This window comes from Antedon bifida, chromosome 6, assembly GCF_963402885.1.
Source record: "Antedon bifida chromosome 6, ecAntBifi1.1, whole genome shotgun sequence".
Classification (NCBI taxonomy): Eukaryota; Metazoa; Echinodermata; class Crinoidea; order Comatulida; family Antedonidae; genus Antedon; species Antedon bifida.
Genome location: NC_136231.1, coordinates 427,507 through 451,065, shown reverse-complemented (window position 1 = coordinate 451,065; position 23,559 = coordinate 427,507). Strand labels below are relative to the sequence as shown.

Genomic DNA, 23,559 nt, shown 5'->3' with positions numbered 1-23,559 from the left:
CCGTTTGTGACCACGTGACGTAGAGAGCAGAAGGCTAGTATTTATTATTTTACTTCCGTGTTGTGTGTGTGTTCGACGACACACTGCTGTGGGACCGTACTGTGCACTCTACTCCGTTGTGTTCGACGGCCTACGTTAGTTCTATTTTCTATGATTCCATGAATACTATATTTTAAGGTCAGATTTGATCAACAATACACTTTAAATGGAGGAAGGAACATGTTGCTCTGTTTAAATGAGGCCAGGAAATAAAAGGTCAGTCGTCAGTGTGCTGAGTGAGTGTGTGGACGGACGGACGGGACTTCTTGGCCTGATAGGCCTCTAGCTTCTCTATCTACCTACTGTATAGGCTCTAGTCACTAGGCTAGTGCTTCCCTATATTATTAACATTAGCCTTCTTAGTTAGGAATAGTAATAGTAGACCGACTGACCTTGGCTGGGCCAGCCAGTATAGTCAAGTTCTAGTTTGGCTTGATGATTGATAAGCATAAATTTCATAATAATACTACAGTTTTTATATTATTGGTCATGTTTTATTTTGGTCCCCCAAAAAAAAATTGGTACTGTATATGTTTATGAAACGCCACTAACTAAAAGAACTATCAAGGGATTCCCTATCAATAACGATTTATAGTGACCGATGAATTTAAAAAACACTACCAAATTGTTCAAACGCGACCAATTTCATCTTTCCACTGGCCGCCCCCAGTAATTTTGCATGCAGTTCTGTTCAAATCATGCAAAAAAATTCTCATAAACATTTAAAATATACATTCTTAAAGGAAAAGAATGTTGACATGTAAACATATATTCTACATGAACATTTGTTTGACATCAGGTCCTAATACACTTGTCAATTGTATGACCTAATATATGATCACCGGTGGGAGAGGTGCGTCATTTGTCCGACATGTGTCATACCTTATTAATACTGTAATGATTTTGGGGTAGAAGAAAAAGATAGAGGGCAGCAGATGGAGGCAGAGTTAGGCAGGAAGAGAAGCAGAGAACGGACGTGAGAAAAAGGGCAGAGAGGGATTGGAGAAGGAAGGCAATGGAGGGTTACCTCGAGCTGCGTTAAAAAGGAGGGAGATATTGGAGCTGGAAAAGCGGAGAAGCAGGTAGAAGACGTGTTAAATAAGTAGAGACATTAGAGAAATTGGAAAACAAAGTGTAGAGAAGATTAGAGAAAAGAAAGAGAAAATTAGAGCTGAATAATAAAAGGAGAGTTAAGACACAGCAAGTAAGTTAGCCGGAGGGTACAGCCTACTGCTTGTGCTGCTGTTGGAGACATAGTGAGCCGGAGGTTGCGCCTACTGTACTGGTTGTATCACTATTTGAGACATAGTGAGCCGGAGGTTGCGCCTACTGTACTGGTTGTATCACTATTTGAGATAGCTGAGCCGGAGGTTGCACCTACTGGTTGTGTTACTGCTTGAGATACAGGTAGCCCGTGGTACACCCTGTGGTTGTGATACTGCTTTGCTGGTGGGTACACCTATTAGCCAGTGGTTAAGACTACTGGTGGTTACCCTGTTAGCCGGTACGTGGTTACACCATTGTTGGTGGTTACGTTGCTGTGGAGGTTACACCATTGTTGGTGGTTACGTGCTGTGGAGGTTACACATTGTTGGTGGTTACGTGCTGTGGAGGTTACACATTGTTGGTGGTTACGTGCTGTAGAGGTTACACATTGTTGGTGGTTACGTTGCTGTGGAGGTTACACCATTGTTGGTGGTTACGTTGCTGTGGAGGTTACACCATTGTTGGTGGTTACATTGCTGTGGAGGTTACACCCTTGTTGGTGGTTACATTGCTGTGGAGGTTACACCCTTGTTGGTGGTTACGTTGCTGTGGAGGTTACACCCTTGTTGGTGGTTACATTGCTGTGGAGGTTACACCCTTGTTGGTGGTTACGTTGCTGTGGAGGTTACACCATTGTTGGTGGTTACATTGCTGTGGAGATTACACCCTTGTTGGTGGTTACATTGCTGTGGAGGTTACACCCTTGTTGGTGGTTACATTGCTGTGGAGGTTACACCCTTGTTGGTGGTTACGTTGCTGTGGAGGTTACACCATTGTTGGTGGTTACGTTGCTGTGGAGGTTACACCATTGTTGGTGGTTACGTTGCTGTGGAGGTTACACCATTGTTGGTGGTTACGTTGCTGTGGAGGTTACACCATTGTTGGTGGTTACGTTGCTGTGGAGGTTACACCATTTGTTGGTGGTTACGCTACTATTTGAGGTTACGTCATTACTGGTGGTTACGCTGTTGTTTCAAGTCCGGCGTAATAGCAGAACTAATTTAATTATTAATTATTATAATCGGTTGTTACAAATAATTTGGAATCATAGAAGAATAAAGGAGGTCACTCCACAAGTTGTAATTGATTTGTTTGTTTCATTCGAGTGTACCGTGGTACCGCAGACCCTTCCCCAAAGGGAACGAACCCGAGAACGGATTTTCGTTACAATACCATGACGCACCCTTGCATAAAAAAAGTCTTGCATAGGTGAACCATGACGCACCCATTTTGAAGAACAATTACCATGATGGTGGGTGGTAAAGTGACGGACATTGACACACCTTTGTTTATTGATGTGATGTAGCATTTAGGTTTTTTGATGTACCTCTGTATCAATAATTATTTGTAAATGAGGCACCACCCATGACCCACCTCTCCTGAGGGTAATATAGTGGGTCACACAATTGACAAGTCCATAAAGTAATGGAAAGATTTAGTGTCCAAAAATAACTGTTAAGATATATTTTTACTTTTTGCTCAGCGCTATTTCAACAAAATAGTAAAAAAAATTTGACAATAAATTAAATATGTACAGAAACGTATGCATTCTTGCAATATTAATTTAAATGCTAATTCACACAGAATATTTTTAAATCTGTCAAGTACAAAAATTTATGAAAATATGTCATCATGTTTTACTGATTATTCAGTGCAGACGGACCCTGTGGGCATGGAAATTTAATTTCCTTTGCTGCTGATATGGTCCATATTCTATTAAATGTAAAAAACACTAATGTGTCCGATAATGAACAAAGACCATGGCTTTTTTCTAATATCGATATTTATTTAATAATACAGAACAAAAAGTTAATATGTAACCATGTTCAATAATTTTTGTAACCAACTACTGTATATATAACTAAGCAAGTTTCAACACATGTGTATATTTAATTATCAAGACAGATACTGTAGTACCTGTATGTACAGCACTTTTAAAATAAACAATATTTAATTAAGATGATGTGTTCAAGGAAGTGTGGTAGAATAGCTTTAATTTGTAGACACCCACATATTTAAGTAGGTTGACTATTTCAAAGAATTATTATAATATGCAATTTTTTATGTAATATTGTAATAGTGCACACAAGTTCTAAAAAAACAGAAATTACAATGATTACAGCAGAGCTTAGTAATAAAGGGGAAACCTTCAGAACCAATGGAATGTCTCATTTGGCCATATTGTAACACATTGTCCTCAGTCATTTCACAGGAAATTGTTCCCTAAAATAGTGGTGGTATCCTCTGAACTCTAGTAGAATAATAATGATAGTAATGGTGCATCCTCAATATATAAACATGCTTAACTACAAAAAACGCAAAATAAACTATAAAAATACTAACAAAATAAACTAAATAAAACAGATAGAGTAACACTTAGATAGTAACACCCTCCACTAAACCAAATTAACAATCTATATCCACATTCATACAGTACCACTGGACATGTAATTAGCATATCAATTAGTATCCCCTTGAAGTGCTGTCACATTTCTAGGTTTTAAACATAAAAAAAGACTATTTATCTTATATTTACGATACTTATATTTTGATTTTGTTTTAGACTATATGTATATTATATTTATACATTTTAAGAGAGGCGCCACCATGCTTGCTACAATTATTAGTAATGGTACTTTTAACTGATGTTGACCCAAAAAATGATAATATTTGACGGAAGAATGTTTGTAATTGTCTGCTGAGGTACACTTTAAAGTCCCATTTACATCACCACTTTTATGACTAATTAGATTCTATTGTGTTGGGACAGAACATCTGCTTTTCTATCGTTGTAAATACCCTAAAGTATCCATCAGTATTTCCTTGAAATATATTTAACTTGACCTGTTGTTTAAACAGAACAATGAAAACTAATATCATTGAATTAAGTAATTTTTATTTCAAAGAATTATATTTATTATATGCAATTATAGTATGATACTAATAACCAAAAACACATAGTAGTGCACAGTTCTAGAAAACATTGTGCCCAAAAGTTTTCAAATAGTAATAGATTGAAATGCTTCTAATGCTTTTAACCCAAATTTGGAAATCATACTAACTTCATGTCAATTGTCATATTTGTTGTTTGACAATCTATTGTACAATAATACACAGGACATGCCTTGTCTTTTGAAGAGTGCAACACATAAACAACCCCTACCCCCTCTCCCCCCACCCCCTCAATCCTCCCACTCACTTTCTCTCTCTCCAAACTTAAATTTAAAATGTTAGCACATCAAGGTACAAGCACACACCTGAATACGTTGAGGAGTGCAATTTGTAGCACAGCTGCATTTTTCAAAAGACGAAGGCCTGACAGGAATCTCAAAAGCTTGACAGCTAGTTAATACATTATTTGTGACTTTGTATGTTAAATATAAACTACGTTACTAGATGGCTGACCAATCCAGGCATCGCACTGTGATTCTCATGGTAACATTAACGTTTTGATCAAGAGAGTGAATCATGTGTCGGAATTAATAATTACATTTCTGGACAAAAGATAAATAGATCTTATTGTTTTTTTAATTTACGAATAAAAATAAATATAATATTCCTTTTAAGAGGTATTTATAAATGATTTTTACCTTCTTTACAGATGTTGTGTATAAAATTAAGCAGATGGAATATAGGAAGATAATGGAATAATTAGTGGATGGAGTTTAGATGCAAATTAAAAGCACTCAGTGCCCCGAACAATTGATTGAATTGTAAGCACAGAATTAAGCAGACTGGTTGACTAACTGGTTGAAGTAAACCTCTCTGTAAACACTAAAATATTATATTTTGATAAATATTCATCATGAATAGAAACAATGCAAGAGACCCTCTGGAAGAGCGTTACTTTTTTGGCCGCATTACGAGGGAACAAGCCGAGGAGCGGATGAGAGAAGTGAAGTGTTCCAACGGATGCTTTCTCTTACGGGAGAGTTTGCAGAAGGGTGGCAACTACGTTCTATCTTTGTTTCATGGGGTTGGTATATACCATTATGCCATTGATAGGCAATATGACAATACCGTTGCCATTCGAGATGGCAGAAAATTTCCTGGTCCGATTGAACTTGTGCAGCACTATAAAGGAAATGCTGACGGATTGTTATGTAAACTAACAGTACCTGTGATGCTAAAACCGGGCGAACAACCACGAGCGTTTGAACAAATGACGCATACGGAACTTGATGAGCAAATCAAACGAGTTGGGGAGGCTATGGGCATTGGTGTAAGTTTATACAGTACGGTATATCAATTTTACAGTACATATCCAGTTTTACAGTTCCCCAGATTTTACAGTATGTTAAACATTTACTGCAGACTGTAACTTGATACATAGAATGTTATTTTCTGTGTTTTATTTAAGTTTGTACATTTCTAAACCTACATTATTAATAAGATATAACAAAGCAATAGAATCTATGTGTTGAGAGGGCAAAGGATTTTATTGATCCCATGTTTTACATACCGCTTTTCCTTTTTTTTTTTTTTTTTCTTTTTTTCTAGGTAATAATATTAGGTAAATCTTTTCTCTTTCAAATTAAGTCTCACAGTGTTTGTGTTTCAAAACTGTTGTCTCTCTCTGATAGGCTAGTTGAACAAAAGTATACATTTTTTTTGGAATTACTATATCTATATAAATTCATTATTACTACTAAAAGCATTTATACACATTTATTTTCTGCTTTGCAGTCTGCGGTGATTACTAAAACATTAAATGATAAAACTCAAAGCCAGCTTCGGCGTGCAATTGACACTGTTTTACACACCAAACAAAGTTGGTTTCACAGCAAACTATCAAGAGAAGATGCAGAGAAACGTATAATGCGATCCCGCCCTAAGGATGGCTCTTATCTGTGAGTTTGATTTTTACAATTTTGTGGTTTTTTTTAAATTATGAAATTCAATTCTCATGATTACTATAATCATGAATCAAAAATGGTGTTGCACATGAACCAAGTATGTAGTAATCAGTGCCGTAGCCACGGGAAATAAAGTGGTGCGGTTCTCGCAAAATGGGAACAATCCTTTTATCGGGCGATATGGTCGTCAAAGGCCTATGTCAAAACCTTACCAACAGCAGTACTACTGTAGTGGCTATGGCCGTGGTAATTGTATTGATCTGGTTAAAATATTTTCCACCACTACGCTACAATATGTCACTAAAAAAATTGGAAATATTGTACATTTTTATAGCATCCTCTACATCACTTTGGAGATAGAGAATCCTATTTAAAATATTGTAACTATAAATGTTGCTTGATAAGAGAGATACTGGATGGAACCAGTTGGCAGTGAACATGTTAATGTATGGTAACTGTAGTTTCTTTATGGAAGTGTGTTATCTGCTACAGTACTGTAGGTTGAAGTGTGTAGATACTGGTAGGCCATTGACCATTTTCATAAATGTGTTGTGGAGGTGTATTTTCTAGCTAGGAATCAGTGATTCTACCAACTATGGTATCAGTACAGTACTTCTATAAACACTACTATGAAAAACAACTTGTGGGTTTTTTTTGTAAAACATACCCATAAGGATGCGGTGAATAATGATAATATATTTATACAGGAAGTTACCAATACATTTACCACAAAAGAACACTACTTCATCCACATCGTGTTCATTATATTGTGTTACTATTAACTGTAATATTGTATTAAAAGCTACATACATTCGGATTATGAGGCACCTATCTGCTTGCACCATGTAGATGAACAAGTGTGTACAAAGACTGTCTGAGGAGAGATCTTAGTATCCTTAAAAAGCTCTGTCTATCAAATTTGATGTGACAAAAAAATGTGATGTGCCCATATATGGACACGATGGTGTCATATCACTACCATATTAAGGCATATCACTATCATATTTGAGCACATCACACTTTTTTTGTCAGAACTAGTTTGATAGTGTAGAACTTTACTGCAGAGTTCATGAACCCCACCCTCAACAATAGCTTGTAGCAATTAAACCCAATATTGCTTTAGTTTTACATCCTGTTCACCATACAGAATAAACTATAAATAACCATCTACTAGGCAACAGGGAACCTGCTCAACATGGCCACTGTTTCTTTCCTTTTTTTTCAATTCAAAGAACATTTATTAACGTCCAAAAGACAAAAAGTAACAAAAAACAACAATGTTAAAAAATGCTGTATTTTTTTTTCAATATTTAAACTTGTTAGATTAACTCCATAATATTTCGAGCATAGCAATGAAATGTGTTTTGCTTAACTGCTGAACATGAGCATAGTGGTGTGTACTGAGTGTGCGTGGCTTGACTCTAGCATGTACTTCAATTGACTGCTTTGATGCAGATTACAAAACATGGAAAAATAAGTAGAGACTTACAGTACTTCTCCATGGTAACAAAGTTCAATCTTAAGCTCTGTCTATACTATCAAACTTTATATGACAAAAAAAATGTGATGTGCCCATATATGGACATGATGATTTCATAGCACTATCATATTTAAGCATATCACTACCATATTTGAGCACATCATACTTTTTTTGTCAAACTGGTTTAATACAGTATTGTAGACAGAGCCAATACATACATCAAGTACATATGTGATTCATTGAAGTGGGTGATGTTTTAAGAAACTTTTTCCACAATGATTTTGTGTATATGTATTTACTGTAATAAAGTATTTATTTTTTCCAGTGTTCGTGAACGCAATGAAGAAGGTACTTTCGCATTATCGTTATTTTATGGAGGAATTGTATATCATTATAAAATAGATAAAAACCACACGGGAGACTTGTCTATCAAAGATGGCCCAAAGTTTCAGAGCCTAATGCAGGTAAAAGAAATATTCTATAAAACACACAGCCTATGTTAAGCTCTGTCTACACAATCAAACTAGTTTGACCAAATATGTGTGATGTGCTCAAATATGGTAGTGATATGCCTAAATATGGTAGTTATATGACATCATCATATCCATATATGGACATATCATTTTTTTGTCATATACAGTTTGATAGTGTAGACAGAGCTTAAAAACCAGTGAAAATTGTATATTAACCATCTCTACCTAAATCTGTATATTAATATATGGTCATTCATATTAACATGCGTTTTTTATTAATTATGAAATGACGAGATTTGATTAACCTGTGTCAGCATTACACACGCCCTTAGGGTTTTGTCAACCACCAACAAGTTTATGATGTTGTCACTTCCTATGAACTTGCGTATGGAAGAATAATCGCGTATAGTGCAGTTTAGTAATTATAAAAATGCTGATTTTTATTGATATAAAAATAATATATAATAAAATTGTATTCTAATTTCATACTTAGTTCTGCAATATTTGGTTAAAATTATCCAGTAAAATTAAATACACATTTTTATAATGGTTATCATGTCATTGGCTATTCTACACTGCTAGTCCTAAAGACGGGTACATTTTTCAAGAGCTATCTGCGACCTGAAAGAATGATGTAAAGATGTTCACAGATGTATTTTATAGTTTTTAAATAAAAATTATTTTTGAATTCCAGATGATTGATCATTACATACTAAAAAAAGATGGCCTACTTTGCTGTTTAACTCTAGCCTGCTCCGAACAGAATGCTAATGCTAACAGAAAATCAGGTAAAACTCAGTCACACTACAGGAGTTTTAAGCTCTGTCTACACTATCAATGTTTATGTGACATATATGGACATTATGAGGTCATATCACTACCATATTTGGGCATATCACTACCATATTTGGGTACATCACAATTTTTTGTCAAACTAGTTTGACAGTGTAGACAGAGCTTTAATCAATCTATTGATTGAACTAATATCATTGTTTATATATACGGAGAAGAAGGCCACTGAAGAAGCGCTAGTGTTGCCCGAAAGCTCTGCAATTTCTTCTGGCCGATTTACTTTATTGTTTTGTTTTAGCTGTTTTGCTAGTCTATATCGTGCCTAGCTTACCTGTATAAACCGACAATAGCCCGTGCTCTCCAGAGGGAGGGCTTAGATACGAAAGTGAAAAGTTCTTAGAACACCCCTGTATTATAATGGACCAGTCCGCAACCACGCCCTCATGTGGGAACGTACCAACGTACCACCGTCATCATTTTCTTTCGTAACGTGAGAGCGTTACGTCGTATGATACCAAGTGTTAGGATTGTACACTGTGCATACTTACAAAGAGTTCTACTTCGCTGATTACTAGTTGACTTGGCCAGGATATTGAGTGTATTCCCACGGCCTGTTGCAGTACCAGCGGTTGATATATTGTTCATATATCGTTGATCCGTTTCAAATCGGGGTCTTCCTTAGATATAAGGAAGATTTAAAAGGAGAAAACAACACCCACTTTATTGGATTTTAGGCCGCTGAACGGCCACGCTACCGGAAGACAAAGGAAAAGCAATTTGCATTGCCACCTGGACTGCCTCAGCTGAGGCGTGGACGCACTGTTGCGTGAAACAACAACAAAGCCGTCGTCAGGTTGTATTGTTCCTTTTTCTTGCTAGGTTGCGTACTGTGTCCGCCGATATGCCTAAGTCTGAGTGTTTGCAATGCAAGGGGGTAGACAGCTGGATCCAGCGTGCGACAGTCAAGTGGGACCGCCACTTGCTGTGCATTCACTGCCGCACCTGCAGTCAAGAGTCGCCGTGCGACATTTGCGTTCATTGGACGGCTTCGCGGTTTCGGACGTTGCCTCGTCCGTCGGGGCGTGCGCGGGTGGTAGACCCCGCACCCGCGGAGGTTCAGGTGGAGCCCCCGGCCCCGCTAGCAGAAGAGACCGTAGCGCCGGAAGTTTTGCCGGACGCGCCTGCAACGGCCGCTGCGCCTCCACCGCAGAGTAGTACGCAGGACGAAGGTTTGTCCCCAGCCGTACTGGAGGCAATCGCAGCAGCGGTGCGAGCTCTACCGAGGGAGGCTGTGCCCTCGGCATCCTCGCTTAATTATCCCCCTGTGCCAGTACTGCCTCCGCAGTACTTTCAAGGTCAAGGAAGGACGGACCCATCGCCGGATGCCGGTGGGTACGACAGTGATATGACCATGACTTCACTGCCTAGTGAAGACCGCTCCGAGGCTGCACAGGGCGGAGACGGACTGCAGGCTCTAGTGAATCGTGTGGTTCCTGCTGTACTTTCGTACATTGGTGTAGAGTACGCTTATGACGCTCCGACGCCCGCGCCGGCTTCGAAGAGATACTCTACCTTTGGAGTGCGTGCTCCATTGAAGCGGGTCACGACTTGTCCAGTTGCGCCGCTGGATCCCGAACTTGTCGCTAGGGTAGAGGCTATAGCGAAGGAGCCTAAGACCCGTAGGGCTGCACCGCAAGACCTCGCAGCAGCCTTCCCGCTTCCGCAGGACCAATTTCTACGCTACGTATCGGCACCACCGATCCCGGATGCAGCGAAAGAACGTGCGCGCGAGGATCAAGGTCTCGACGCCAACGGCAGATTTCTGTCTCCTTCGGCCGCAAAGACAGAGGAGGCGCTAATCGCGGTCGACCGTGGCGCACGCGAGACGTTAAGTTAACAGTCTCGATGTCGGGCTACCTTCTGTCGTTCCTCGCGGATCCGGACCATCCACGGCACCTTGACGCGGACGTGATCTGCTTGCTTCAACAGATTACGGGCCTGGTCGCGGACCAACAGGCGACGATTGCATTGACCTCAGCCGCCGCGCGGAGAGTCAATTGCCTCCAGGCCACGGACATCGCGCCCGCGCACTACCGCCGCTTCACAACTAGCGAGTCGTTCGGTGCTGTGGATCTCTTCTTCGGGAATTTCGCCGAGAAAGAAGACAAGTGGGCTCGCAAGCGAGAGGCACGTCGCGAGACGAGATCGCGTTTCCCGAAACGCCAAGCGAGTCGTTCGCACTCGCGTCCAAAGCCTCCAGCCCCACTGCCGGTGGTGCCATCGCGCGCTATCTCACATCCGCCGCCGTCGGTCCATAATCAGTCTGAGGTTGGGCAGACTCCTGGGCCGTCGCGTCCCCGTAATTCCCGCCCCGCGCGTGGCGGTAAGCCGGGTAGGGGAGCACGTCGGGACCGCGGTTCGCGTCGTGGTGACCGCAGGTACCGGTGACGTGCAGGCGAGGTCCGTGCCGTCGGGGGCCGGACCAGTGGGAGGTCGCCTCCTACGGTTCGTCCGAGAGTGGGAGAAGCTGATGGTAGACAGCTGGATTCTCTCCACAATAAGCTACGGCTACCGCATAGAATTTACGAGCCCTCCAGTGTGTGGAGGTCCTCGTCCGACCACAATCCCCAAAGATCCAATAAAGCAACGAGCGCTTATGGACGGGATTGCCGCGTTGCTCCAAAAAGGAGCCGTAGTAAGGGTCGAAGAACATCATGCGGGCTCGGGCCACGAATCAACCGTATTCTTAACCGAAAAGTCCTCGGGAGACTGGCGACCAATTCTAAATCTAAAACGTCTGAACAAACGATTTATTCGGCCCCGCAGGTTTCGGATGGAGACAGTCTCATCGATCCTGTTAGGGCTAAGACGAGGAGACTGGGCCGCATCGATAGATTTAAAAGATGCGTACTTTCACGTACCAATCGCAAAAGAAGACCAGCGTTGGTTACGGTTTCGAATCAACAATTGTCTCTACCAGTTCGTCGTGATGCCGTTCGGCCTATCAACGGCTCCGCGCGTGTTCACACGCATCGTCCGAGCGCTCGGTGCGTTCTTTCACAAGCACGGCATTCGCATATTCATGTATCTAGACGACTGGTTAATCGTGGCTCAGTCCAAGGACCGGCTGGTGAGCAGTCTCAATTTCGTCCTTCTCGTAACGGAACGTGTAGGGTTCTTAGTGAACCGGGAGAAGTCGTGCCTGGTGCCGACTCAACATCCCATTTATCTCGGAGCGCAGATAGATCTCGTGTCGGGCAGAGTGTGCCCCTCACAGAAACGGGTAATCAAAGCCCTTGCTGCTATACAAGGCCTGATTACTGCTTCCGCTCCGACAGCATACGACTGGCTGAGAACGCTAGGTTTCCTAGCCAGCTTTGTAGATCTAGTTCCGTTTTGTCGGCTACGGATGCGGCCGCTGCAACTTCATCTGTTAGCCTTCTACCGGCCAGGTTCAGACTCGTTAGACAAAGTGGTCCCGATGTCGGCGTTCATTATAACGCACTTCCAATGGTGGCTAACGGACGACCGATTGTTAGTGGGCAAATCAATTCAGAGATCGATTCCGGACATCCGAATAGAAACGGACGCGTCCGAAGCGGGTTGGGGCGGTTGCTCCAACCACAGTCACGTCTCCGGCGTTTGGAATGCCGAGGAGGCGTTAGCCCACATCAATCTATTAGAACTTTGGGCAGTAGACCGAACGTTGAAAGCGCTACTTCCAAACATAACAAATTCACACGTCCATGTCTGCTCGGACAACACAACCGTGGTCGCGTACATCAACCGACAAGGAGGCACGAAGTCTCCGACTCTCTGCTATCACACATGGACGCTCATACACTGGTGCATCGCGCACAGCATAACGCTGACTGCATCGCATATTCCGGGCAGCCAGAATGTAGTCGCGGACACGCTGTCCCGACTCGCCTTACGCCCGACCGAATGGCGTCTGTTGCCGAGCATAGCCAACCAAATATTCGACCACTTCGGGCGGCCGCACATAGATCTGTTTGCGACGTCAGAGAACACGCAGCTCCCGACGTTCTGCAGTCGATACCGGGATGCACGTGCGTGGGCGGTGGATGCCCTGTCCATGTCGTGGGACGGTTTATGGGCATACGCGTTCCCGCCAATATCGATCATACCAATAGTTCTGACTCACATTCAGCGCTTCCGGTGCCGAGTTCTGTTGATCGCACCGTTCTGGCCTCGTCAAGCGTGGTATCCGCTTCTGGCCAGTCTTCTTTACGATCACCCGCTGCGTCTTCCGGTCCGCGCGGATCTACTGACGCAAAATCGTGCGAGGTTCTCGACGATCAACCTACAATCCCTGAACCTGACTGTTTGGCCATTGTCAGGGATCAGCTCAGAAACTCGGGCATTCCGGACGGCCCAGCCGCCCTGGCGGCCAAATCTAGAAGACAGTCGACTCTCACCGTCTACAACAGCCGTCTACGACACTTCTTTCGCTGGTGCAGACAAGAAAACGTAGACCCTAAGGCGATATCCTTGGGTCAGATCTGCGCTTTTTTGCACTACCTGTACGAATCAGGCTTGCAAGTACGCACGGTGTCAGGCTACCGGTCCGCGATTGCGGCCATTACTCCGCCATTTCAGGATGGCTCGACGGTTTCGACTTCCGCAGTAATCACGCATTTGTTACGCGGTATGTTCAGAGAGCGACCTCCGTCTAAGGTCTTAGTTCCACGTTGGGACGTTAACGTCGTTCTATCCGCACTCACGCGTCCGCCGTTCGAGCCAATGAGCAAGGCTTCGTTATACAATCTGTCGCTTAAGACAGCGTTTCTGGTGGCGTTGTCCTCATGTAAACGCCGAGGCGAGCTGCATGCGCTCACGCTAGAGCCAGGCCATATACGATTTGAGCGGGGCGGAGTCCGGTTAATATTCAGGAAGGACTTTCTGGCCAAGTCCCAGACGTTAAATTTTTCGCCGCCGGCTGTGTTCGTTCCATCAATGTCCGCATTCTCGGGGGTAGTAGAGGACAAATTCTGGTGCCCGGTAAGAGCACTCAAATTCTACATCCACCGTACAGAGACGTTGCGAGAGGGTATATCTCACTTATTCGTCACATCGGTGCCCCCGTATCGGCCGGCCGCAAAATCCACGATTGCTAACTGGGTCGTGGCAGCGATTCGGGCCGCTTATGAGTCGTCCAGCACTTCGCCGCCGGCACATATGCATGAGGTGCGGGGTGTTGCTACATCCTGGGCGTTGTACGCTGGTGTTTCTGTATCAGACATTATGACAGCGGCATGGTGGCGGACACAGTCTACGTTTACTGCGCATTATTTAAGGGACATTTCTGCAACCATGGCGCCAGTAGCAGCAGCAGTGCTAAAGCCTAGGCTATAGGTATGTACACTTCACTTGCTCTGCTCTTTGTTAACTTACTCCCACCGCCGACTAGTTCTAGTCCGGTGCTAATCTGGCTATTGTCGGTTTATACAGGTAAGCTAGGCACGATATAGACTACACAAACCAGTAGTGGTGTTAGTAGTCTATGAGTGCTAGCTTACCTGTATAAACTCCCTCCCGCCGTCCCCGCAGTCAAGTACGCGGAAAATGATGACGGTGGTACGTTGGTACGTTCCCACATGAGGGCGTGGTTGCGGACTGGTCCATTATAATACAGGGGTGTTCTAAGAACTTTTCACTTTCGTATCTAAGCCCTCCCTCTGGAGAGCACGGGCTATTGTCGGTTTATACAGGTAAGCTAGCACTCATAGACTACTAACACCACTACTGGTTTGTGTAATTTAGTTGTATCTCAATTGAGTTCCAGCCACTGATACTGACAGCACTGTCATTTTTTAAGTAATTTAGCTTCGGATTTTATGTGTATATTAAAAAAAATTTGGATGAGATATGTACTGTCACGTTTACAAGTATACAAGAATCATGTACTGTATTCTTGTGGTTAGTAATGCACTGTGTCGTGTGGCATAATCACTGCTTGTGGTTTGTGGTCTTTCAGTTCCTCTTAAAATCGCTGAGGATATAATATGTGTTTTTTTTGTACTTGACTAGTACCTATGGTTCCTTTATTTTTGCAGCCAATGTCAATTGAACTGAACAGTATAAACTGAGAATTTGATTGATCTATTATTTACAGATTTTTGTTAAATCACCTTATGTTTATATATTATCTTATGTTTAATTTTTGTCCATTTGTCATTACAGCTCCTGTTGGTGGGCCATCACCTCAGTCTCCAACCTCCAACAGGCCAGGTTCTGCCGTGGACATCTTTTTACCTCCTAGAGAACCACCACCAGTACCGAATACAACCAGAGTAAGTTGATTGTTCATGACTGTTCTATTCAACGCTGTCTCATTGAACAGTCAGTTGGTCAATTCATGAATTTTTCCCATTCAACTCTAAACATTCATTGTATTATTATTACTGTATATACAGTACATGATTTGTAGTTGGTGTTTAATTTCAATCATCAATCACTAACTTATTATTTTGTGAACCTAATACTAAAAACAATGAGGTGGATTATGTTTAATTGACCAATGAGAGTTAGGCAAACAAAACAAAATTTACTGTTTTCAGAATTGTATGATATATGATTATCCTTAAAATGATATAATTATCATGACATAATTGCATTATTTTAATGTGTTTTTAATTTTAGCCAATCCAAGAGTCTTTTCGTTCTGATAGAGGTCTTCCACCCGTACCACCGCTAAATAATGTTCACAGAGGTAAACAATGCTTTCTATTATCAATGACCACCTATACTTAATTTCAATCATTTATGTAAATGAGAATGTATTATAACACACCTGCTTGTATTCTTGCCATTTGATTGGTTAATTACAAATCACGGAAAAGTGATATCTAATGCATGTTTATTTTTGTAAACATTTTGATAATTTTTGCCATGCGAGGTAGTTGACTGGTATGGTTTCGAAACTCAACCTGTAGTGCGCGCCATGTTCTACTCCACGTCCAATATTAGAGCACTGCCTTTTTTAATGGCCTAGCTTCCGGCAAAGATTTACGATGGATAAATCATCATAAATAAAATGAAATGTTTTCTGGTTGTTATAAAATTGTAAGCTCCCTATTATCTGTACATGTTTGATAAGGATCCATATTATCTGTACATGTTTGCTATAATTTATATTTTTTGTTTTCAGGTGCCTCTTTCGCTCAGCGTAATGTGGTAGATAAACGACAGTTTGGCATTCCAAATGATCAAGAGAAAATATATGATCACGTTGCAAAAACAAAGAAAACTAAGAGTCTGAATCCTGCTGACCTAACTCTAATGGACCCTCTCGGTATTTTAATCTCTTTTAATTTCATTGTGTAATAGCTAGATGAGCAAGAATTGCCATTATAGTAAATTTGTTTTTTTTTAGTTTAAGACTTCCTTTATAAAACAAACCATATCCTCTCTGCAAATATTAAAGCTATATTTGTACCGGATTTGGTAAATAATTTGAAATTTGTAAGGATTTTATGTGAATTGCTTGTATTTTTTAAATGCTTAGAATATAATATCCCTTTATTTTACGAGACCGAAAGACATACAAAAAACATGGGATTGGTAAAATCCAGGTTGACCTTAAATTGACCCCCAAATACAAAGATCGTAGCAAAGACTACTGCACTATCTTTAATCATAGCTAAAAAGGCTGTTGTGTTGGCACAGCCTGTGCGATGTTTGAATAGTGTTATAAATAAAAAATCAATGCATTTTCTATCAATAAAAAAAGTTGCCGCTGTGTAGGGGGAATGCACATGTGTGACTTATATCACATCAGCCATTGCTTTGTGGTGGTTTGTTGTTGTTAAATTGCATCCTCTATGTAAGAAAATAACACACTATTTATGTATTTAATTACTAAAAATGATTACATCATCAGTCATTTTAAGCGTACGTAAAATCAGGGTACATAAAACAGGTTCTACTGTAATACATCACATTTATATGCTTGCTTCCATTTTATCCATTCACCGAACATTTATTAAAACAAAAAACTCATTTTGTTTGTTCATCTTTATTATATCAAAAACTAAATATCTATTGTCCTACTATTAAAATTTACTAAAACAGATGTCGTATTAATAATTTAATTAGTTGAACTGTACAGTATTTGTATTTCATTGATAATAATAATACTATTTTAATTGTTTTGGTTACATTTAGGAAAAGGTAATTTTGGTTCTGTACTGAAAGGGGTTTACCGTATGGCTGATAAGCAGGATGTGTTTGTAGCGGTGAAAACTTTAAAAGATTCTCAAGTCATTCAAAACGGCGCTGTAAGTACTCTGTTATTAAAATAATTATTTTGACTAGGAATTTTCCATCCAATGGAGGTGCACCATTTAATTATTTAATTCATAATGACCTATTTTGGCTTAGTGCTATTATAATATGTACATAAAAAAGTATATGTACCATAAAGTGGTTCTCCTAGTTGTTTCAAGTATGCAATATGACATGTATTAAGTAGATCACCATGTTTGTTTGTATTGAAACTTGATACATCTCACTACTCGTGTTTAACAAGTTTGACCTGAGTGCCTGAATATACAATATAAAGTAAAACTTTGTAATAATAACAATAATAAATGAATACCAATATAATAAAACCACTTTAAATATTAATACAATCATCATTGGCCATTCCAACATTACGTATGTGTTAAGCTCTGTCTACATTATCAAACTAGTTTGACAAAAAAAGGTGTGATGTGCCCAATTATGGTAGTGATATGCCCAAATATGGTACCGATATGACATTATTGTGTCCATATATGGCACATCACATTTTTTGATTTATTTAATTTAGTTTTTCCCATTGACTCGAGGATCTATATTTATTCATATTGTAAAATATTAATTTTCTAGTCGGAGATTGTACGAGAAGCAGACTTGATGGCTGATTTGGATCACCCGCACATTGTACGAATGATTGGTGTTTGCAAGAGCGATAATGATCCCATGATGCTTGTTCTTGAGTTGGCCGAGCTTGGACCGCTTCACAAGTATCTTAAGAAACACCAGTAAGTTGGCATATTGAGTGGCTGAGTGGTTAAAGCTCTGTCTACACTATCAAACACACAAAAAAAAGTGTGATATGCACAAGTATGTTAGTGATATGACATCATCATGTCCATATATGGGCACATCACATAAAGTTTGATAGTGTAGACAGAGCTTTTAGACAGGGTGCTGCAGAGGTTCAATGCTCTTCTCAGCCATAGTTCTGGTGGTAGAACAAGTCTTCTTGGATAAGGACTTTAAACTGGTTCATGTGCACTTTAAAGAACCTAGTGCAACTTTCGGAAAGAGTATGGGGATTAAACCTGTTTTATTCTCTCCCGACTACACGTGGTATGACGCTGTCTGAGTTGGCCTGTATTAGTGTGATGATCTCAGATCCATTCCAGCCAATGACAAGGGATGCGTCTGTTTGAAAAAAAAATGTAATAGACTTTTTTTTCCATTTTTTTAAGGATGATGACAATCCACAACATTCTAGAACTAATGTTACAAGTAGCTCAAGGCATGGAATACCTTGAGAGTAGGCAGTTTGTACATAGAGATCTTGCTGCTAGGAATGTATTGCTGGTCACAGAAACATTTGCCAAAATTAGCGACTTTGGAATGTCAAAAGCATTAGTTGGAAAGGATAATAACTATTATGTGGTATGTAGTAGTTTTCTCGTACTTAATCCTAATGAATGGTGTATTTCATTTAACTTCTAATCAATATCAGTAGTACAATAAAAGTCAAGTGGCCAAGCAGATAAGCCAGAGATACGCAGCAAATCATAGCCATAAAATTGGTACAAGTTCTAGCCACCATAGTTCTAGATATAGGACTTAAAAAATGGAGGTCCTGACTTTAAAGAACCCAGTGCATCTTTTAGAGTAGGGGGTTACCCTGTGTAATAGTTCGTCTAAGCCTGTAATGTTTAGTGGCAGCTGGATGATATAAAGGGGCCCCTACAGAAGGTGAAAGTAATGGGATATCTAGTCCACTGTGCTTTGATGTGATGTTAATAATAATAATAATAATAGTCTGTTCTTATATAGCGCATATAAGCAAGCTCTCAATGTGCTTTACATCAAAAATAAAAGCAGGAAATGTTAAATTAATGAAAAGCTTGTTGGAAAAGGAATGTTACTGTAAATGTGTAAATATTCACAATTTGCTTTTTTTTTAAAGGCTGAACAAGCAGGTCGTTGGCCTCTGAAATGGTATGCCCCAGAGTGTATCTACAAGTTTAAGTTTAGCAGCAAGAGTGACATTTGGAGTTACGGAGTCACATTATGGGAAGCAATGTCATACGGAAAGAAGCCATACGCTGTAAGTAAAACTCCAAGCCTTTCATTGGATGTGGTATATCAATTGAACTCCAAGCCTTTCATTGGATGGTATATCAATTAAACTCCAAGCCTTTCATTGGATGGTATATCAATTGAATTCTATTTTTTTATTTCTTTTATTATATCATTGTATTACAGATATACTTTATTCCATCCTTTGTAGAAAATTTACATGGTCATAGTTCAAGATACAATAATGTTGATATTGAAAACTTAACTAACAATTTAAGCATATGCATCAAACAGAAATTGTCATTGTAATATTTACTAAAAACTGATGAGGATTGGTCAAATTTGGTGCATCCTTGCATTATCTCCTAGTAGTGGCTAGGTGGTTAACATGCTTGCATATAAATAATGTAATGTATGGGTTTTTTTTAATAGAATATGAAAGGTCAGGAAATATTAAATATGATTGAAGCTCATAAACGATTAGACTGTCCTGAGGCGTGTCCTGAAGACGTTTACCAATTGATGCTACGTTGTTGGGAATACGAGTAAGTACAATTAATAGTGTATACATTTATGGTGGTTTATGTTTTATTTGTTTATACCAACAGACCATGCCATAGCTATACCAACAGACCATGCCATGCCATTTTCAGGAAAATTAGTACAGTGGTGACATCACAAATATCTATATTCATTTTCAATATAGACCAAAAAATGAAATAGCACAGTCTCTGTTCTACACATTTTTGCTGAGTTTTTAATTTTAATATGTTGGCACATTATTGAAATCTCGGCCATACCTGATCCCATTTTCAATCGTCTCGTCTTGTGCAAATGACTAAAAGCCAATTTACACAGACGAGCGGTAATGGTAAGCCGAAATCTGTATCTATCCTGAGCAGAAACCGCCCGTCCGCTCTGCGTTGTGTGTAAATGGTCATAAGGAATAACATAGATTCTATATTCGTGTTACCGCTACCATTTGTCTCTGTAAATTGACCTTAATGAACATAAATATTAAAACTAATTTCTCTCTTTTTTTTATATAGAGCACATGATCGAATCACATTTACCAAGATTGGAGAGACAATGATTGATATTTTGCGCAAGTTAAAACAAGGCACATTGAAAATGAGATAAATTGAATAACTGTGGTGACCAACCAATCTCAATGGACACAAAGACCAAGTTGTTAATTTCATTGGATTTTGAGCATTTATGGTTATTGTAAATGATACAAATAAGCAATAAAATCCCAAATAAACGCGATTTTCAAGTTTTAATTGTAACCAAGCATTTTCGATTAAGCGCTACTTTCAAAATTAGCACAGCTCTGCGAAAAAAAGATTTAAAAACTACAATAATAAACAGAATGAAACATCTAAATACCATTTACAATCACTTATTCCTGTTCCAAACCAAATCCTTAGTAAACGCTGATAATATAATGTAGTGGAAAAACTATGTGTTTATAAACTACTACTAAGATCCGCTATTAGGAGAACACCTTGTCAGGTGGCAACAAAGTGTCTCCTTAATATGGTGTCTTCTGAACTGGGGTTGGCTGAGTACCAAAACATATCCCACGTTCATATCACAATGGTAGTAGGTGTGTGTCCTAAACAGGGTGTCGCAAGGGGACAATACAATAAATAATTAATGTGCGTTACTTGGTGAGAACTTAATCTTATTAACCATTTATTTTGTAAATTATAATTAATGAAGTCTGTACAGTTCATTTATAATATGATTAACAAGTGTTCTATTGAGAAAGAAACCATAAAGGTCGATAACCACAGACGAGCGGCAACAGTAAAGAGGAAAACAAAAATATAGAATCTATTTACACAAACCTGTAGCGCACGGACAGTTTAGCGGAAAGCTGCGCAGGATGGATACGATTTCTACGTGGGACAAGCTATCCACTTTACCGTTATCGCTCGTAATTGTAAATTGGAATTAACATTATATAGATATTTTTTTTATACATTTTTTATAACAATTGATAAATTTTAACAATTGCTTGTAAAGTGTTTGATAGTTATAATTATGTATTTTTGTATATAATAAAAACACTTCCAGAACGAATGAAAGTAATACTCAGACTTAATGAAAACCCCCAAAACATTCTATATACCATTTTATGAAATACTTTTGTTAGATAAATTTATATATTTATAAACTATTAGAGTACATAGATTTTCAATAATAGTTTTGTTTATATTGTCAAGGTGGATGATTATATTTTAAATACTGTGGTGCCTGATATTTCGAAAACAAATAATTCCACTTTTTTATCAACAATTGAGAACTACATGGTTTTCAATATAGTTTACCTTATAATTGTTGAGGTATATTTTAAATACATTGGTGCCTGATATTTTTGAATTCCACTTTTCGTATAAATTGGATGGGTAAATTATTTTAAATATTTGTACTGTAATGTTTTATATTGTTGTATTTAAAATCTATGTGTGAATTATTTCTCAGTTTTTTTGTAATTTTAAGTATTTACTGATTTTTTTATAAAAGGGGCAGGTTTTATAAAATTTCCTAATTAGTATTCAAAGTATTACAATTTTGTTATAACTTAATGTAAAATAAATTACAGTAATCGCTTTGATTTTGTTTAACATACAATATATACAGTAGACTTTAACAGGTTATGTATAGTAGTACCACAAAGCATATAATAATCATTCAAATGATATTTTCTTCAATATTGAACTTTTTTAAGTTTGTACAGTAGTAGTATATTTTATTTCATTTAATTTGAAAATTAGACATAAAGTTACTGTTAATAGGTCTTTTCACTCTTTTTTCTCTCACTGTCTTTTCCCTCACTCCCCTTTATTTCACCACTCCCCCTCACTCTCTTTTCCAACACTGTCTCTTTCCTCAATCTCATTCTGTTTTCTCTCACTGTGTCCTTTCCCTCAGTGTCTTTCCCTCACTCCTTTTCCCCTCCTTTCACCATCTTTACCCCTCTCCAGTCAAACCTCACTCTTTGAGTACTGTCATGATTGTGCTTAGTCCTATACTAAGTATAGTATGGTATTTATACCATCAGTCAATATACTGTACCAGTACTTCATACTGTATGTTTTCCATTAAAATGCATTATTTAATATACATGTACCAGTACAATATAATGGTACAGTATTACTGTTATGTTTTATTTGATTTACTTTTAACTACAATATAATGGGAATGTACTGTATTGTACCAAAATATGTAAATCAATTTAATTACAACTTAGTAATTATGGATAAGAACAAACTTAAACATTATTGACATGGTGTGTCTACTAATTGTTTCCATACCAGGAATTTTAGAATTTTTAATCACATTATATGATATACATTACTAGGTTAAAATTGTCTTATACTATTGTTAAGAACTGTATTTCACTTGTTTGAGTACTGTATTGTTTCTGTAGGATTTGTGTGTGTTGTTGTACATTAATACGCTGTGTGTAAAGTATTTTTTGTAATTTCTTTTGTACCATTTTTTGAAAATGCAATTTCTTGTATTATAGTATTCAGTTATACTGCAAATTATATACGTGTAATAGGATTGTTTACTAATACACAATTGTATTGTGTTTCTTTTTTAGCAAATTATATTGATAGGCCCATATATTAAAGGCATGGGGATTTATTTTTTACTTTTTTAAAACTTGCTAACATCTTTAAACTAATTAATTTGTCAAATTGTACGTTGTTTAACATCACATGCTATAGACATGCAATATGTACATGACTATGTACAAACATGTGTGTCCCATACAGTATCTTGAATTAAGCTATGAACTTCAAATGATCATGGTTATGGAACATAAAATCATTAAATAAGATCATTAAATCTGTAAATATGATTATGTGTAGAGTACTCAAAATACAATTTGACATTTTGGGTTTGCCATACTTGAATCAACTTATTAAAATTGCATTTGATTATCAAATTATTTCCACATCTTTTCTGGTGAGGCCTTATAAGCTTATTTAAACATATATTACTATGCGGTGGTAAACAAAAAACAAGTGATGTTTTCTGTACTCTTATAACCCATTAGGCCTATATTTTATTGTATGAAAATTATTTTACAGAATTGATTGTAATAAATTAATTTTAGTATAGCATTGTTATATACATACTGTGTTGACACTTTACTATTGATTTGAACCCAGATCCTTGATACAGTAGGCCTACACTGAAATGCTTTCCACCATGATTTATGTAAAAATCTAAAATTTATATAAATTTATGCAGGGGTCTGTTGAACCATGTTAGAACGCATCATACATCATACTGTGAAAACAGC

At 38.7% G+C, this 23,559-nt stretch overlaps 1 protein-coding gene and 1 long non-coding RNA gene across 2 annotated transcripts in view; both read left to right on the top strand.

Annotated features, from left to right (window-relative positions):
- Window positions 1–23,559, top strand: part of LOC144845863 (uncharacterized) — a 59,245-nt gene that overhangs the window by 2,874 nt on the left and 32,812 nt on the right. The gene's annotated exons all lie outside the window — the stretch shown is intronic.
- Window positions 110–23,387, top strand: LOC144845871 (tyrosine-protein kinase SYK-like). Its single transcript, XM_078703349.1, has 14 exons — window positions 110–255; window positions 4,907–5,527; window positions 5,992–6,155; window positions 7,967–8,105; window positions 8,809–8,902; window positions 15,111–15,220; window positions 15,570–15,639; window positions 16,078–16,221; window positions 17,094–17,206; window positions 17,799–17,953; window positions 18,407–18,599; window positions 19,123–19,263; window positions 19,668–19,780; window positions 20,285–23,387. The coding sequence occupies exons 2-14, from the start codon at window positions 5,111–5,113 to the stop codon at window positions 20,373–20,375; spliced, it is 1,944 nt and encodes a 647-aa protein (XP_078559475.1). The 5' UTR covers window positions 110–255; window positions 4,907–5,110; the 3' UTR covers window positions 20,376–23,387.

What these genes read in the sequence shown, in the direction of transcription:
- LOC144845871 (XM_078703349.1), top strand. Translation starts at nt 5,111, where the DNA reads ATGAATAGAAACAATGCAAGAGACCCTCTGGAAGAGCGTTACTTTTTT. An exon ending in GGGAGGCTATGGGCATTGGT is followed by an intron (nt 5,528 to 5,991) that starts GTAAGTTTATAC and finishes TCTGCTTTGCAG; the next exon opens with TCTGCGGTGATTACTAAAAC. An exon ending in AAGTATCTTAAGAAACACCA is followed by an intron (nt 17,954 to 18,406) that starts GTAAGTTGGCAT and finishes CATTTTTTTAAG; the next exon opens with GATGATGACAATCCACAACA.